At 42.6% G+C, this 18,808-nt stretch overlaps 1 protein-coding gene and 1 long non-coding RNA gene across 3 annotated transcripts in view; one reads left to right on the plus strand and one right to left on the minus strand.

Moving 5' to 3' along the window:
* Positions 1 to 1,960: 1,960 nt before the first annotated feature.
* On the plus strand, positions 1,961 to 17,646 carry LOC141408079 (uncharacterized). The gene is made up of 2 exons (XR_012420469.1): positions 1,961 to 5,138; positions 12,904 to 17,646. It is a non-coding gene; the product is annotated as an uncharacterized lncRNA (long non-coding RNA).
* Positions 15,510 to 18,808, minus strand: part of CMPK1 (cytidine/uridine monophosphate kinase 1) — a 44,613-nt gene continuing 41,314 nt past the window's right edge. For both annotated transcript variants that reach the window (XM_065523048.1, XM_005543448.3), the window contains one exon: positions 15,510 to 17,646. In XM_065523048.1, coding sequence (XP_065379120.1) covers positions 17,605 to 17,646 — 42 coding nt within the window. In that variant the 3' untranslated portion in view covers positions 15,510 to 17,604. The remainder of the gene's footprint in view (positions 17,647 to 18,808) is intronic.

Raw genomic sequence — 18,808 nt, forward strand, 5'->3', positions numbered from 1 at the left:
GCCTGACTTTGGGACGCAGTTGGAGATTCTGGTTATTTTGTCAAGGCTTTGACTGGAATGGCATGCTTTCAAATACAAACAGACTGCTTTAAGGAATCAAAGTTGAGTTACAGAGCAATTAAAGCCCCTCAGGAGAGCTGGCCTCATACCTTGTCTACACAGTCACAGTACAGGGTTCCTAACATATCAGATTGCCACTGCCTTCCTCTTCTGTAACTAAAGACGCCGTACTCGACAGATCAGCTGGCACTACCCAGACTGATAAACTAGCTCATCTGGTCTTGTGGCTCCTGCCCAGAAACTGACTCAGGGCAAGAGGACAGCTTTGACTCCCTATGATTTTATCTCCAACTGGATCAATCAGCACTCCCCACTTTCCGACCACCTACCCATCATTTTATCCTTAAAAACTGCAGTCCCCAAGTTTTGGGGGAGACTGGTTTGAGTAATAATAAAACTCTGGTCTCCTGTAAAAAAAAAAAAAAAAAAAAAGAAAGAAAGGAAGGAAGCAGAGAGAGAGAGAGAGACAGAAAGAGAAAAAGAAAAGAACGAAATAAAAAGAAAGAAGAAAGAGAAAGAAGCTATGTATATATGTATAGAATATGCTTATTTATGCATTGAGTACCTAGGGGAAAAATATACAGGAAACCTGGCATTGCTTTTTTGAGGGGGGCTTTTGAACAGAGAGAATGGGGGTCGGATGAAGACCTAATTTTCACTGTTTGAAATCTTTACCATTTATTCTGCCTACATTAAGAAAAAAAAAGGCAGGAGAAGCATAATAAATATATAAAGGCAAGTCTTAGAAGAAACGGCTGAGTCTGAACTCTTTGACATCATAGAAGGTGTCAGGCAGATGGAGGCTGTTGCTTTTTAACCATGATATGCATTACTTTGATGAGACTATTTTAAAAATTGTTTTTATTGTGGTAAAATAAGCATAACACAAAATTCACCATTTAACTTTTCTTTTTTGGAGTTTTTTTTTTTTTTTTTTTTTTTGAGACAAAGTCTTGCTCTGTTGCCCAGGCTGGAGTGCAATGGCACCATCTCGGCTCATTGCAACCTCTGCCTCCGAGGTTCAAGTGATCCGCCTGCCTCACCCTCCTAAGTAGCTGGGATTACAAACATGTGCCACGACACCTGGATAATTTTTGTATTTAGTAGAGATGGGGTTTCACCATGTTGACCACATTGGTCTTGAGCTCCTGACATCAAGTGATCCACCTGCTTTGGCCTCTCAAAGTGTTGGGATTACAGGCGTGAGCCACCACACCCAGTCCATTTAACCATTTTTAATTGTACAATTCAATGGCATTAAGTACATTCATGTTGTTACGCAAGCATTACCACCATTCATCTCCAGAACCTTTTACATCTTCCCAAACTGAAACTCCAAACCCATTAAGCAATCCTCCCATTCCCCAATCCTCCCAGTCCCTGGCAACCACCATTCTGCTTTCTGTCTCTATGAATCTGATTACTTATATATTTGGAATCATACAGTATTTTTATTTTTGTGACTGGCTTATTTTATATAGCATAATGTCTTCAAGGTTCATCCGTGTTGTAGCATGTGTCAGAATCAGCCTTTTTATGGATGAGTAATATTCAGATGAAACTATTTTTTATTTTTTATTTCTTTTTGAGATAGAGTCTCGCTCTGTCACCCAGGCTGGAGTGCAGTGGCCAGATCTCAGCTCACTGCAAACTCCGCCTCCCGGGTTTACGCCATTCTCCTGCCTCAGCCTCCCGAGTAGCTGGGACTACAGGCGCCCGCCACCTCGCCCTTCTAGTTTTTTGCATTTTTTAGTAGAGACGGCGTTTCACCGTGTTAGCCAGGATGGTCTCGATCTCCTGACCTCGTGATCCGCCCGTCTCGGCCTCCCAAAGTGCTGAGATTATAGGCTTGAGCCAGCGCGCCCGGCCGAAATTATTTTTTAAATAGAGGAATAGGAGGAGGAGAAAAAAAGGAGGATGTAGGTAGATAATAAGAGATGTCCTTGGTCGGGCAATGATGTGCTGTTTGCCCGGCATATTAGTTTTCTATTGCTGCATAACAAATTACCACAAACAGCAGCTTAGAGCAGTCCTGTTTATTACCTCATAGTTCTGTAGCTCATATAGCTGGGTGGGTGCCACTGACTGGGATCTCTGCTCACAGTATTACAACATCTGAATCAAGATGTCAGTGGGGGCCGGGCGCAGTGGCTCACATCTGTAATCCCAGGACTTTGGGAGGCCGAGAGTGGCGTATCACTTGAGGTCAGGAGTTCAAGACCAGCCTGGCCAACATGGTGAAACCCTGTCTCTACTAAAAGTACTAAAATTAGTCAAGCCTGGTGGCATGCGCCTGTAGTCCCAGCTACTCAGGAGGCTGAGGCAGGAGAATCGCTTGAACCTGGGAGGTGGAGGTTGCAGTGAGCCAAGATTGTGCCAGTGCACTCCAGCCTGGGTGACAGAGCGAGACTCCACCAAAAAAAAAAAAAAAAAAAAAAAAGATGTCAGCAGGGCTGGGCTGTCATCTATGTCATCTAGAAGCTCTTCCAGCCTCTTTCATACTGTTGGCAGAATGTTCCTTCCAGCTGTGGAACTGAGGTCCTCATTTCCTTGCTGTCGGCCGGGGGTGAGTGGAGCTCCTAGAAGCCATTCTCCCTTCCTTGCACATGCCCCCACTCCCTTCAAAGCAAGTAAAGGCAGGTCAAGTACTTCTCATGACTTGATTTTGACTTCCTTCTCTCTTACCAGCCAGAGAAAACTCACTTTTAATGAACCCATGGGATTTGATTGGGCCCACCCAGTTAATCTATCTTTTGCCACATACCATAACATAACCACAGGTTCAACACACACTCAAAGGGGAGGGCACTTTACAAGGGTGAGGGTCACTGGTGACATCATAGAACTCGGCCTGCCCCAATGACCTTCACCCTTGGATACTTAGCTCTTCTGTGGAATATGTTATATTACATGGCAAGAATTTTGCAGATGCAATTAAGGTTACTAACCAGTTGACTTAAGATAGGGAGATTAACCAGGTAGGCCTAAGGTAATCATGTGAGCCCTTTAAAAGCAGAGTTTTGTCCAGCTGGTGACAGAAAAGAAAGTCAGAAATTCAAAGCATGAGGACTCTATCTTGAAAGTGGAAAGTGCACGTGGAACCTAGAGCAGCCTCTAGTGCCAAGGCCACCCCATGGCCAGCAGTGACCAAGGTAATGGGGACTCGCTAGGAACTGGATTCTGCCAACAATGTGAATGAGCTTGGAAGTGATTCTTTCCCAGGGCCTCTGAATGAGAGCCAGGCCCAGCTGAAGCCTTGATTTCAGACTTGCCATACTGTGGGCAGAGAACACAGTCAAGCCTGCGCAGACTTCTGACCTACAGAACTGTGAGGTAATAAATGATGGTTTTTTTGTTTTTGTTTTTTGAGATAGACTCTTGCTCTGTTGCCCAGGCTGGAGTGCAGGGTCACGATCTCGGCTCACTGCAACCTCTACCTCCTGGGTTCAAGCGATTCTCCTGCCTCAGCCTCCCAAGTAGCTGAGACTACAGGCAGGTGCCACCACGTGCTACTTTTTTTTGTATTTTCAGCAGAGACGGGGTTTCACCATGTTAGCCAGGATGGTCTTGATCTCCTGACCTTGTGATTTGCCCACCTCAGCCTCCCAACGTGCTGGGATTACAGGTGTGAGCCACCACACCTGGTGATGGATGTTGTTTTAAGTCACTAAATTTATGGTGATTTATTATGTAGCAAAAGAAAATTTATACACCTGGCTGTCCCTCTACTGGTCTGCTCCCAAAACGCTTTATTTTGTTTGTGTCCCAAGAGGTGTTTTAGACTAGACTGCAGACAGGCAGACCTGGGTTAGAACTTTTCCTCTATAAAGATTGCAGTCATGAGCACAGTAAACATTCACTAAACAGCAGGTGGAATGATTGTTTTTATACTCGTACTGCCTCTGTAATTGATCCCAATTCCCTGCCCCCACTTCTCTGGAAAGTTTACACACTCTCCCCTGCACTTTGCACTTATTCTACTACTGCATTATCAGAAGTTGCCACAGCCCCTGTCATGATGAAAGAGCTCTGAGAATGTGGAAGAACAAAGTGGAACTTTCTGGAAGTCTGAGCTATCCAGTGAAGAGGGCTGCTCAGGGAGGGGTGAGTTATCTGTTGCTAGAGTAGCTACTTGTCAGGGATGCTGGAAGGGGTTGACTTCATGACATCTTGAGTCTGCCTCTAGCTTGTGTTTTGAAGCTGGCATTTTGTGTTGGAGGGGGACATGGGGTGGGGGGGATTTTCTTTTTTTTTTTTTTTAGATAGAGTCTCTCTCTGTTACCCAGGCTGGAGTGCAGTGGCATGATCTCAGATCACTGCAACCTCCACCTCCCAGGTTCAAGAGATTATCCTTTCTCAGCCTCCCAAGTAACTGGGATTACAGCCGTGAGCCACTGCACCGAGCCTGGCATTTGTTTTTATTGAAATATACACACGCACACACACGCCAGGAGGCAGGTGCTAGAAGGTGAGAGACCTCTCCAGCTGGGGTTAGCAGGGAAGGCAGAGTCAGGTATTCGAGTGGGACATTAATTCATTCACTGAATTACTTGAACATGTATTCTTGACTCTGGCAGCCTTGCACTGGGAGATTCTGAAATAGACTGTAATACAGGTGAGATTTTGACAGCTGCTCCTGTGGGAGAAGTTCCAGGTAGAAGTCACATCATGATCAAGACCTGACAGATCCAGTTCTCCATGGAGCAGCCACAGGACAAGCAGGGAGTTCTGAAGCATGTGTTCCGCTAGGAGGGAGGAGGGATGGGACTTGTGGTTGTTTCGGTGGTGTGGGACAGGGAAAAGATGAGAGTGAGCACAGTGGATCCTGGAAGGTTGGGGCTGGGATCAAGGAGTCTCCTAGTTCTGTGCAGGGATCCAGAACAGGGAGATGCAGGCTTGTGGGTACAGAAAAAATTGACCAGCTGGCAGAAGCCATGAAAAGTGGATGCAGGATGGATCCTGGGCGCCTCTTGGTGGCCGTACTGATAACTACACCTGGTAACACCCGGACAGCCAGTGCCCAGCTGATGGACTGCTTCATTTAACTCTGCACTGGGAGGACACACACACCTACCCAGGTCTATCTCTCATTGCAGTAAGAATGATTTGTGTAAATGCATCTGTGCCTGAGACTGTGTGTCTGTGATGTTCAAATGCGTTGGTATATACTAGTGTGTGAGTGTATGTATATTTGTGTGTCTGAGAATATGTCTATCGGTGCTGGTGACTGGGCACATGTGCAAGTTGTGCATGCTTGTATGTACTAGGTGCTAGTGTGTAAGTATGCATTTTGGCATGCACTAGTGCCAAAACATGCATCTGTATGTGTGTATGTTTGTGTACCTGTTGATATGATCTCTTGTGTGCTTGTGTCTGAGTGCATGTGTGCTAATTTAAGTGTATGGGGCTTGGCTTTCTGTTACACATTGAAATAGTTAAGCTCGATAATCTTATTGTTTGTTTAAAGTTTGCTCTTGGATGCAGGCCTGTACCAGAATAACTAGCAGATGCGAAAAGCATCCATTATGTATTTTTGCAATTAGCCGAAAACCAGAAACTTTTCTTAAATAACAGACACAATTCTGTGGGTTGCTTATTGCTGGGAGCCACCTCCTCTTGTGCCCAGCCCCAACCCTGGCCAAGCCAGAGAGGGTTTGCAAACTGTCCCTAGTGAGATGGAAAAACCATTAAGGGTTTCAGAATACAGCTCAAGGGATAGCTTACAGTGAAGAGGAGGAAGAGGAGAAAAACGGAACAGGCTCCTAAATCTAAAAAGGCCTTGTCAAACTGACTCATCCAGCCCAGCTTTCTAGTCTGAACTCAGCTAAACACGACACTGGATAAAATTCACCTTCCTTTACCTGTTATGAAAGGTTTATCGCTTTCTTTGCATACTCCTATTTGGTGCATGGACCCTCACCCCCTCCAGCTAAGTGGGTCTCTCCTGTCCCTCATTGCCATCTTTTTGCTACTGCTGTTTCTCTCTTTTCCAATGCAAATTGGGCACCTCCTGCCCACCAACAGCATTAATGCCAGTAAACTTTGTTAAGCACCTATCCCAGGCACTGGGGAGGACACCCAGGGAGGGGGTGGGAGGCAGAAACAGAGGCTTAGGGAAACTTCTCAGCATTTGGGTTCTTATGGTAAGGCACAGATCCTCATGATGCCCCTTAGCCTTTCCTCCCCACTTGTATATACAGGGAACTCTTATGTGTCAGAGAGTATGTCGGGAATTCCAGGTGGACTTCAGACTTCGATACCTACTTGAAGATGATCCCCAAACCACAGAATCTCCAGAGTGAAAGAGTAAAGCATCCTGCCAAATAAGCATCCAGGATCTGCGTGCACACTTCCAGCGACAGTCATCATGTCCTCAGGCACTCCAATTCATTGTTGGGCAGCTCTAACCTTAGACGGTCTTCCTTATGTCGTTTCCACTGCCCTAGCTCTGCCCTCAAGCCCACGTTGAATACATCTACTCCACCTCCCTTCAGAGGATTGCAGACAGTGGTGGTAGTCCCCTGGCTTCTCCTCACCATTTTGTTTTTGTTTTTGATACAGAGTCTCACTCTGTCACCAGCCTGGAGTACAGTGGTGCAATTTTGGCTCACTGCAGCTTCCACCTCTTGGGTTCAAGCAATTCTCCGCCTCAGCCTCCTAAGTAGCTGGGACTACAGGCACGAGCCACCACGCCTGGTTAATGTTTTGTATTTTTAGTGGAGAAAGGGTTTCACCATGTTGGTCAGGTTGGTCTCGAACTCCTGACCTCAAGTGATCCACCTGCCTCGGCCTCCCAAAGTGCTGGGATTACAGACATGAGCCACCGTGCCTGGCCTCTCACCTTTAAAGACAGTGGCAGCTGCTAAGTAAGTTAATAGGAAGCCCCCTATGCCAAGCTGCCATCCATATGACAACTCCCTTAGTGGGAGAACATCTGTGATACTGTTGCAGTGCTTCCCTCTCACTCTGTGAGCTCAAGAATGGCAGCAGACTAAGGAGCAGTTTAATTTGTGACCTTTCACTATGGTTTGTCACCAACTGTCAATTCAGCAAACACTAAGTACCTCCTCTGTACTAGACACTGTGGATAAAAAGACCAAGACTTTTTTTTTTCAACTTTTATTTTAGATTCAGGGAGTACATGTACAGGTCTGTTAATGGTTATATTGCATGATGCTGAGGTTTGGGGTACAACTGATCCTGTCACCCAGGTAGTGAGCATCATTCCCAATAGGTAGTTTTTCCTTTGCCTCTCACTCTTTTGCAGCCCCCAGTGTCTACTGTTCCCATCTTTGTGTCCATGTGTACCCAATGCTTAGCTCCCACTTTTAAGTGAGAACATGTACTTACTTTTCTGTTCCTGTATTAATTCGCTTAGGATAATGGCCTCCAGCTGTATTCATGTTGCTGCAAAGGGCATACTTTTGGGATTTTTTATGGCTGCACAGTATTCCGGGGTGTGTATGTACCACATTTTCTTTATGCAGTCAACTGCTGAAGGGCACCTGACTTGATTCCATGTCTTTGCTATTGTGTATAGTGCTGTGATGAACTTATGAGTGAATGTGTCGAAAAGACCAAGACTTGATCCCTTGCCCACAAAGATACAAGGCTGTGAGTTTTCATTATCTGCTCTGATCACTTTGTTTACTACGGTGGTTCTCAACGTATCAATATCAGTATCACTTCACACATAAAAGAAATGCAGGGCCGGAGCGTGGCTCACGCCTATAATCTCAGCACTTTAGGAGGCAGAGGCAGGTGGATCACGAGGTCAAGAGATCAAGACCAACCTGGCTAACATGGTGAAACCCCATCTCTACTAAAAATACAAAAATTAGTTGGGTGTGGTGCTGCATGCCTGTAGTCCCAGCTACTCAGAAGGCTGAGGCAGGAGAATCACTTGAACCCAGGAGGCAGACGGCAGTGAGCCAAGATCGTGCCACTGCACTCCAGCCTGGCAACAGAGCGAGACCCCGTTTCAAATAAATAAATAAATAAGAGGCCAGGCGCGGTGGTTCATGCCTCCAGTCCCAGCACTTTGGGAGGCCAAGGCGGGGGGATCACTTGAAGTCAGGAGTTTGAGACCAGCCTGGCCAACATGGTGAAGCCCCATCTCTACTGAAAATACAAAATTTATCTGGGTGTGGTGGCATGTGCCTGTAGACCCAGCTACTGGGGAGGCTGAGGCAGAATCACTTGAACCCGGGAGGCAGAGGTAGCAGTGAACCAAGACTGCACCACTGCACTCCAGCCTGAGTGACAGAGTGACTCTGTCTCAAAACTAAACTAAAATAAAATAAAATAAGGGCCGGGCGCGGTGGCTCACGCCTGTAATCCCAGCACTTTGGGAGGCCGAGACAGGCGGATCACGAGGTCAGGAGATGGAGACCATCCTGGCTAACACGGTGAAACCCCGTCTCTACTAAAAATACAAAAAATTAGCCGGGCGTGTTGGTGGACGCCTGTAGTCCCAGCTACTCGGGAGGCTGAGACAGGAGAATGGCGTGAACCCGGGAGGCGGAGCTTGCAGTGAGCCGAGATCGCGCCACTGCATTCCAGCCTGGGCGACAGAGCGAGACTCTCAAAAAAATAAATAAATAAAATAAAATAAAATAAATTAAATTAGAGTTTCTGGGGGTAGGGCCTGAGGCATTGATTCTTGTTTTAAATATAGTTTAAAAGACCTTCAACAAATGCTCAGCACACTGAATGAAATCCTGTTACATAGTAACATAGTGGTTCTGGAGTATCACAGGATACTATTTTGCTTTTCCAAGTGTTTGTTAGGAATGACTGAGGTAAAAGCATGTTGGTTGCCAGGCACGGTGGCTCAGTGGCTCACACTTGTAATCCCAACATTTTGGGAGGCCAAGGCAGGCAGATCACTTGAGTTCAGGAGTTTAAGACCAGCCCGGGCAACATGTCTCTATAATTTTTTTTTAATTAGCTGGGTGTGGTGGTACATGCATGTGGTCCCACCTACTCAGAAAGCTGAGGTGGGAGGGTCGCTTGAGTCTGATCAAGGGCAGAGGTTGCAGTTGGGCAACAGAGCCACACCCTGTCCTTTTTTTTTTTTAAGGAAAAAACAAAACAAAACAAAACATGTTGGCTTTCAGGAGTAAGAGCTGGGAGAAAGGAGAATTGGGTTCTAGGCCTAGTTCTGCTCCTAACTGTCTGGAGGGCTTTGAAGCAGACACTTTCCTTCTTTCAATATACAAACATTTATTTATCTACTTTGTGCCAGGTTAGTAAGACAATAGAGAAATCCTACTAAGACTTCTGAAATCTCTTTCCCATTTTTGAATGGACTCCATTGATTAAGAACCACAACACACAGCTATAGAGGAGAAGGCAGGCTAAAAACATCTAACTTTATTCTTTTCGAATTTAATAAGCAGGTGTTAAAGTGCTTAGGATGTACCATAATCTTAAAAGGCTTCAAGTAGAAATTTATATTAAGTCATTTCAAATCTGTGGCGTGAACAAAAACTGTCTAAAGCCTTCATAAAGTAGAGATTTTCCATGTCCTGACATAGTAATAGTGAAACAGGGTACAATAGATAAAAAAATCTATCAACATAGATTGAACTATGGATGGGTGGGTGAGATTTTTCGCCCATTGTTTTCTTATCCCTTTCTTTCTCCCTCTGAGATAGTCACACTTTAAGTCTTTTCATGAGTTCTGTACTGAAAAAAGAGGGAAGCTGATGGGGTCCCAGTACTTTATGATTATCAGCGCCCAATCTTCGGGGGAACGAAAATAGAATCCTAAGGAGATCAGAAGCAGACTCTACTGGGATCCAAAGTTCAGTGATATAACTTGTAGCTACAGCTACTGCCAAAATTATCTTTCCTTTTCAGTTTATTTTTTCAACAAATATTTATTGAGTGCCTACTATGTGCAGGCACTGGTCTAGGTATTGGAAAACAGGAATAAACAAGGTAAGTGCTCTTCTAGCACTTAAAATCTAGAGGGGAAATCAACAATAAGTAAAAGTAACTTCACATGGTGATATATGCAATGAGAAAATAAACAATGGTAATAGACTAGTGATGGGAAGCATGGCGGGGTATTAGAGGTCACGTTGCCTTATTACAGATAGGTAGCAGGGGCTACTAGAGAGACAGGAGGCAGATCTTTTTTTTTTTTCTTTCTTTTTTTGAGACAGAGTCTCGCTCTCAGGCAGCAGTGCAGGACTACAGGCGTGAGATACCATGCCCGGCCTGGGAGGCAGATCTTTCAGGCCCAGAGGTCTGGGTTCTAGTCCCAAACCCACCACTCTCTAGCACAAAGATTGTGTCAACTGACTTGAACTCTTTGGGCCTCAGTTTAATCATCCTTGAAACCGGAAAATCACCATTCCAACCTGCCTCAGAATTGCTGGGAAAAGAAAACAAAATCACAGAGGTAAAAAAGTTTGCCAGCATTAAAAGCACTATACAGGAACACAATCAGCTAAGAAACCACTGGATTTGAGCTTATCTAGTAAGCCTGTTGAGGGCAGTGGGTGTGTATTAACTGACTATTGTATCCCCAATGTCTCAAACATATTTTGAATGAATGGCCAGCCAATTTTTGTAATGTGATTATTTTGGTGCTGTTGTCATCCCTTGGTCCGGTGACAGACGCATGGCCTAAGGAAGATGTGGACTACCTGCAACAAATCTGATTCCAGTCACAGGGGTCAGCATCTCTGAAAATTATCTTGCTAACGACCAGTTAGCTAAATTAAAATAACAGACCCTTGCATGAATGTGATTACAGACTGTGGTAATACCTTCTATGTGTACCTAGCTATTATTTCACCAACTAGCCATAATCTGTGTCGTATAAAACAATGATTTAGCTGCTGACAATAAACAGCTACTTTCTTAAGTCAAATACATAAACAAAACTCAGAAATAGCCACAAAATTACTGAAACCACAAGTTAAAGATAAATGAAGATAGTTTGTGTTAAGGAAATCACATTCCTGAATCCCATTTTCATCAACAAAATACTCATGGAGAGAAGTGCGAGTGTGGTCTGTGAACATGAAGACTTTTGAACAGATTAAGACAGTGTTTTGGGAGTGATTATTGATAGAATAAGAAAGTTCCAGCAAGAACCATCATGTTCTTTCTGGCTGGTGGCTGAGCTGTGTGTCTCCTCTGCTGCCACCATTTAAAAAAAAAAAAAAAAAGAAAATAAAATAAAAAAGAAGCATCGTGTATGAAGTAGAACTGGAGCATCATGTATAAAGTAAAACTAGATGGAACAAAACCTGCTTCTCTATACAAATGGTTTTACTCTCATCCCATCACATCCCCTGCGTTTCAGAATTTCCATTTGCACACAGTAGCAGCAGCTGCAAGTCCAGGAGTTATCCTTTCCCCAGACATCACTTATCCAGACCTAAGTAAAGGCCTTAAACAGAGACAGGAAGGAATATAGATACAGTCTCTGCTCAATCGTCTTTGATACTGGATATGACATGGGCATTCTGAGTTATTTTGGAACCAGGGGGATTTTGATGTAGCTGTTTCAACTTGTTCATTTTAATGTGGGAATATTTTGACCCAATCAAAAATTATTTATTTATTTATTTATTTATTTATTTATTTAGAGACAGAGTCTCAATCTGTTGCCCAAGCTGCAGTGCGGTGCATGATCTCAGCTCACTGCAACCTCCACCTCCCAGGCTCAAGTGATTCTCCTACCTCAGCCTCCTGAGTAGCTGGGACTACAGGTGCACACTACCACGCCTGGCTAATTTTATATATTTTTAGTAGAAACAGGGTTTCACCATGTTGGCCAGGCTGGTCTCAAACTCCTGACCTCAAGTGATCTGCGGGCCTCAGTGTGCTGGGATTACAGGCGTGAGCCACCACACCCAGCCCCTAAAAAATGAGTCTTTAAACTTCAGCATTTTCCCCCTCCAAATCATGTAAATAATGTATCATTTGACTGTTATCCCAGTTGAGGACAGAACAATGGTAGTGCTTATTGTGCACCTGGTAATTAAAAAGAAAATTGTGACATTTTGACAAGGACATTTTGATGCAGTCTCTTCACAATCATACCTACAAGACTGGCCAAGTGTTGGCAGCTATTTTGGAGCCATTTGTGAAAATCCTTTTTGATAAAACTAACAAACAACTTAGGGTGAGCCATGCACACACTTTGTCCTTTTAAGTACCAACTAATGAACCTATTCATTTTCTTTCCCTTCTGGAAGTTCTTGGAGCCAAGCAGCTATAAGAAAGACAGTTCAACTCACAGTCCTCAAAGGGCTGCAAAGGCTTAGACACTAGCAAGGAAACTTACTCAGTTCAGGTTTTTTTTTGGAAGCTCATCTTGAGACCACATACTTTTTTTTTTTTTTTTTTTTTAATGTCATAGAAGTAGCTACTGAGAGTACATTTCTTCCAGAAAGCCTTCAAAACAGTAGTGTAAGAACATTCCCAAAGCTCACATTCATGGCTTTTTAAAAATTTTGCTTTCTCTTTTAATATGTGGTTCTTCAATTAAATGAGGATGCATATGTGGTATGCTGCTTAACTGCTTGATTTCATTGTGTGGAAGACAATTGTTAGAGTGTATCTGTGCTTATCTAACATTAGGGCTGGGATGTGGGAAAGTGTCTGGTAACTTGTCTCTGCAGATGCTTTTACTCTGGATGGTGTCAAAGGCTAGTGTTCACAAGTTGCATACAGGTTACTTCGAAATGTATCATAAATAAAAAATTATATTCTGTAGCTGAAAGAACCTCACCTACAGAAATGTTCTGATGTATTACCCTTGTCTCCCTAAATAAGACAAAATAATTAAAATCTCTTCTCTTACCCTCTTTGTTTCAGGAGGACAAAGCCATGAAGGAAAAGCCTCATTGAAGAAGAGGAACCTAAGAGAAGCAGGTTCTGCTCTAAAGAACTACCATAGGCCGGGCGCGGTGGCTCACGCCTGTAATCCCAGCACTTTGGGAGGCTGAGGCGGGTGGATCACGAGGTCAGGAGATTGAGACCATCCTGGCGAACACAGTGAAACCCCGTCTCTACTAAAAATACAAAAAAAATTAGCCGGGTGTGGTGGCGGGCACCTGTAGTCCCAGCTTCTAGGGAGGCTGAGGCAGGAGAATGGCGTGAACCCGGAAGGCGGCAGAGCTTGCAGTGAGCGGAGATCGTGCCACTGCACTCCAACCTGGGAACAGAGCGAGACTCCGTCTCAAAAAACAAACAAACAAAAAAACTCCCATAAAGGCATTCCCATAAAGGTGTGAACCTGAGTGATAATCTAGATATGGTACAGTTGACATCAGGTATATGGCAGCAGCCAGAAATTCAACTTCGTCCTTCAGCTCTCTCACAACAGGAAAGATAGTGACCTTCCAGGCTTATCTGAGGTCCAAGAGTAACATCACAAACACAGTCACGACACCCAGCCAAAGAAAAGCATACCTGAATCCAAGTGAGTATTTACATTGGCCTCAGGGATGAGGAAATAAAGGAGTAAGTGATTAGGACCATTGTTTTCCTTTCTCTTTGGTACAAAATTAATGAGCTTCCTTTCTTTCATTAAAAATAAATGTTTACAATTAAGGAACACTTAATTTAGCAGAAGTATGCAGGTGGGCTAGGGAGAACTGAAATAGAATACCTAAGAATGATTAAAGTTAACCAACAGAAGACATTGGAAGGTCTATCTATATCAAATGTTTTAGAAAACAAACAAACAAAAAACAAAAACAAAACCTCCTGGAAGGCAGAAAATATTTTTTGTTTGTTTATTTGAGACAGAGTCTCATTCTGTCACCCATGCTGGCGTGCAGTGGTGCAATCTTGGCTCACTGCAAGCTCCGCCTCCCGGGTTCACGCCATTCTCCTGCCTCAGCCTCCCGAGTAGCTGGGACTACAAGTGCCCGCCACCATGCCTGGCTAATTTTTTTTATTTTTAGTAGAGACAAAGTTTCACCATGTTGGTCAGGCTGGTCTCAAACTCCTGACCTTGTGATCCACCTGCCTTGGCCTCCCAAAGTGCTGGGATTACAGGCGTGAGCCACCACGCCCGGCCAGAAAAAGTGTTTTTAGCACTATTTGCTTGTGCAATTAGTAGTTGTTTGAAGATGACAACCAAACCTCCAGGGAGAAGATGCTAACCTCATCTGCCCAGTACTTACAGCCACTATTATCTCCAGGGACCACTGGAATGTTTGTGAACCACTTAAATTACAAGAGTAAAGCCAAAAGTCCACAAAAAGCCCACATCCTGATATACATTGTTTACTGTCATCTTCCCCCAAAAGAGATAAGTGATTGATGCTGCTGGTAGGTAATGAAATAGGCTGCTTGTGTCTCAGTGGAGATTACTTCTTGAAGGAATGGGATAAAATCATGCTTTCTGCTTAAGCCAAAACACAAAAACAGGATGAAAAATTTTCCTGGATCCTGTAAAGCAAAAATAAAATTCTAAGCGCCCCTACAACCATCTGAATGGACCCTTCCTCTAGGCCAAGGGCATTCCAGAGTTCATCCGAAAAACTAGTTTCAGGCCATGATGGGAAGGGAGAGCCAGACATGCCTCATTATACCTCACCTCCCTTTTGAAATTACTGATAGAACAGACTCTTTTTTTTTTTTTTTTTTTTTTTTTTGAGACGGAGTCTCGCTCTGTCGCTCAGGCTGGAGTGCAGTGGCTCGATCTCGGCTCACTGCAAGCTCCGCCTCCCGGGTTTACGCCATTCTCCTGCCTCAGCCTCCCGAGTAGCTGGGACTACAGGCGCCTGCCACCTCGCCCGGCTAGTTTTTTGTATTTTTTTAGTAGAGACAGGGTTTCACCGGGTTAGCCAGGATGGTCTTGATCTCCTGACTTCGTGATCTGCCCGTCTCGGCCTCCCAAAGTGCTGGGATTACAGGCTTGAGCCACCGCGCCCGGCCTAGAACAGACTCTTAATAAGAAGCATTTACAATCTATTTTCTCTGAAGCCTGCTACCTGAAGTCTTCATTTGCATGATAAAACCTTGGTCTCCAACAAACCCTGTATCAACCTAGACATGCCTTTCTATTTACAGAAACTCTTTCAACCAATTGCCAATCAGAAAATCTTTGAATCTGCCTAAGGCTTGGAAGCTTTCCCCACTCCTGCTTCCAGTTGTCCCACCTTTCTGGACTGAACCATGTATACATCTTACCTGTATTGACTGATGTCTCATGTCTCTCTAAAATGTATAAAAACAAGCTGCACACCGACCACCATATGCACATGTTCTCAGGATCTCCTGCGGACTGTGTCACAAGCCACTCATCACTCATATTTGGCTTAGAATAAATATCTTCAAATATTTTACAGAATTTGACTCTTTGCATCGACAGTCCTGAACTCTGCTTTTGTAGTGTGAGAACCCACATATTAAATAGGATACTTCTTGATCTTCAATATGCTTAGAGAACAGAAATCTGAACCAACAAATAGCAAAGGCCACAGCACAAAATTTATTGAGATTATTTACTAAATAATTCATATACATCCAACATCACTGAATGGAAATAATTTTTAAAAATAAGCAAGGCTTAAATTGGGGTCTTTCAAAAAACTCAAAAAATTCTTGGTGACTGTATCTTTAACAAATGGAATGACAAAACTAGTTAAGTCTGATTACCTCAATCAACTCCAAAACTCAATGTTGCCAACATGTTTTTCTACTTAAAAGCAAACAAAAAGCAAAGCCTCATAATTTAGTAATTACCGTGTTTCTTGGTTTCTGTTCTCAAATGCCACAGAAAGATATCTGAGGAAAGGAAGCAAAGCACCTAGTCTCAACAGTCCTTCAAAACATTAAGGTTGCTTTCACAATCTCGCTATAAATACTTAGATTCCTATCTGACAGATTTCTTGACTTATGTGAGTAGGAATGCTCTCAAAACCTTAGTCTTTACTCTTGCTTCACACTAGAGTTGTTTGATTAAACCACCTCTGTATTTGCTGGACTGCAACACTAGGTAAGAACTCATTCCTATCTCTTACAAGAAACCAAGATAATCTCAATACGAATTTTGGTGGCCAGTATGTTACAGTACTTAGCAATACTTTGTTTTCTAATGGCAAGTATGTTGAAAAATTTATCATTAATAAGTGAATTTCATAACACATAGAAATGATTCTATTAAAATATAAAAACATCCATTAACTTGTCCTATTTCCAGTGACTTTAAATATCAAATCTAATTATACAAAGACAAAATTATTTGCCCTATTTGACCCTGTGTACCAAATGACCTAAGTGCTGAAAATAAGAAACATTTTAAGATTTTAAATCTCATATTAAGAATCTTGGATACCACTTAGCATTGGTGACAGAGGAAAAAAAAAGTAAGGCGAAAACAAATTTCTCAGAGATTTTTAAAGGAAGAATTGATGTAAAAGAATATTCCTTTGGGCTCTATAGCCTTTTAAAAATCATTTATCTTTTGGTGCTTCAACATGATGCCAAACAAGAATCTACTGAATAAAAATAGCAAGGAAGGGAATCAAACATTTATAAGATATATTTATTAATTTTCTGACCAAAGTGCAATGATTTTTATATCTTTTTAAACAAATAACTATGAAAAAAGTATTCAAGAAAATAAAACACAAATGGGAAATTTAACTAGATTGCTTCTTCTAATTAATTCTAACCTTTTATTAAGTCTAGAGAACAAAGAAAAAAAACTTTTGAAGTGTTACTAAAATGCTAACTGAATCATTTTAGCATAAATCTAGCCACATGCATTTCAAGGTTCCACTGCTAGGAATTTTGTTAAGATCAGCTGAATCATGAATAATACTATATAACAGAGTATAAGGAACACAAGCATTAGATGTGATCCTTGCCCCATACCCTTAGATTATGTCAGAATAAAGCTGACAATTCTGTCAGGCTCTGAACCCCTAGTGCCCCCAGCCCAAATCTTGGAAGCAAAGAATATGCCCTGTCATACAACTTTGTACAAGTTGTAGTAAAACAAAGCTTAAGTTTTTTCACCTTTCTATAGTAAATGGTCAGTTATTTGATAAATACTAAAACACTGCTAAGAATCCATTTTGAGCTTGTTTACCAAACACATTGTGCAAGAACTGACTACATAAAAAGTTCCTTTGAAATTTGGTCCACAAATTCACTTAAGGTTGGAAATTTAAAACTTGCAAGAAAAAGAGGAAGCGGGTATCCCTAAATCCTAACATGTTGTGATTACTAAAGGGATATATATGCGTACTAAAAAGTTTTGCTCACAGAAGGCACAAACTATAAAAGGGATATTCTTTTTGAATTAAAAAAAAACTAGCTGATACCCTTCTTTGTTTAGTGAGCACCATAACTAAGATGAAGTTAAACCTGAATTCACTGTCTACTCCTGTGACCAAAAAAAAGAACATAAAAAATTAACTTTGTTTTACCATGTACTTTCCAGCCACTAATTGAGATGTAGTTATGAAAGATTAAAATTGCCTTAAAAAGGGGTCATGATAGCAGCTATCAAAGCAATATTCAAGCATGATTTCAAGGATGCTTTCAGGTTTAGAATTAGCCTTCCTTGTCAAAAATCTGCACAACTTCATCAAAAACCTGTAAAGGAAAAAGATGATAATAATTTTAAAAGCAGGCACTGTTAAAATACCATACAGTTAAGTTCTTATTAAAAATAATCAAATTTGGCTGGGTGTGGTGGCTCACATCTGTAATCCCAGCACTTTGGGAGGTCGAGGCGGGCAGATCACTTGAGGTCAGGAGTTCAAGACAAGCCTGGCCAACATGGCGAAACCCCTCTCTACTAAAAATACAAAAATCAGCCGGGTGTGGTGGCAGGCGCCCAGCTACCCAGGGGGCTGAGGCAGGAGAACTACTTGAACCCAGGAGATGGAGGTTGCAGTGAGCCGAGATCACACCACTGCACTCCAGCCTGGGCAACAGAGCGAGACACTGTCTCAAAAATATATATATAAATAAAATAAAATAAAAAATAAAGACTCCATCTCCAAACAAGTTCACATAAAAAAAATCAAATTTACATTAATTTTCAAAATGATTCATTTTTTAAAATCACATACTTAGTTTCATCTATTTTACTTTAGACAGTAATATTATATAAATAATACATATAAAATTATGACTATATTACATTCAATTAGTGCTTTTAGGACAAAATATTCTTGATAGGCTACCAATAATTTGATAAAATATAAACTGAAGTGGCTTCTTCTGATTCTAAAACACAGTTTTCTCATGTATTACATCACCTCTATACAAAGTGTGAATGGATTAAAAAAAGATTCCCTGAATCTTCTTCCGCTGGGCCATTCTTTTTTATCTTATGACTATAAGAGGATGAAGATCCAGGGAATCGGGGAAAGGGAGGTTAGGTTCATTAAGAGACACTAGAGCCTGTAATCCCAGCACTTTGGGAGGCCGAGACGGGCGGATCACGAGGTCAGGAGATCGAGACCATTCTGGCTAATATGGTGAAACCCCGTCTCCACTAAAAAATACAAAAAATTAGCCGGGAGCGGTGGCGGGCGCCTGTAGTCCCAGCTACTCGGGAGGCTGAGCCAGGAGAATGGCGGGAACCTGGGAGGCGGAGCTTGCGGTGAGCTGAGATCCGGCCACTGCACTCCAGCCTGGGGGACAGAGCGAGACTCCGTCTCAAAAAAAAAAAAAAAAAAAAAAAAAAAAAGAGACACTAGAAATTTTGTTGGGCTTGCAAACCACAATTCAGAGATCACTATTTATG

Source organism: Macaca fascicularis, chromosome 1, assembly GCF_037993035.2.
Source record: "Macaca fascicularis isolate 582-1 chromosome 1, T2T-MFA8v1.1".
In the NCBI taxonomy this organism is placed as follows: Eukaryota; Metazoa; Chordata; class Mammalia; order Primates; family Cercopithecidae; genus Macaca; species Macaca fascicularis.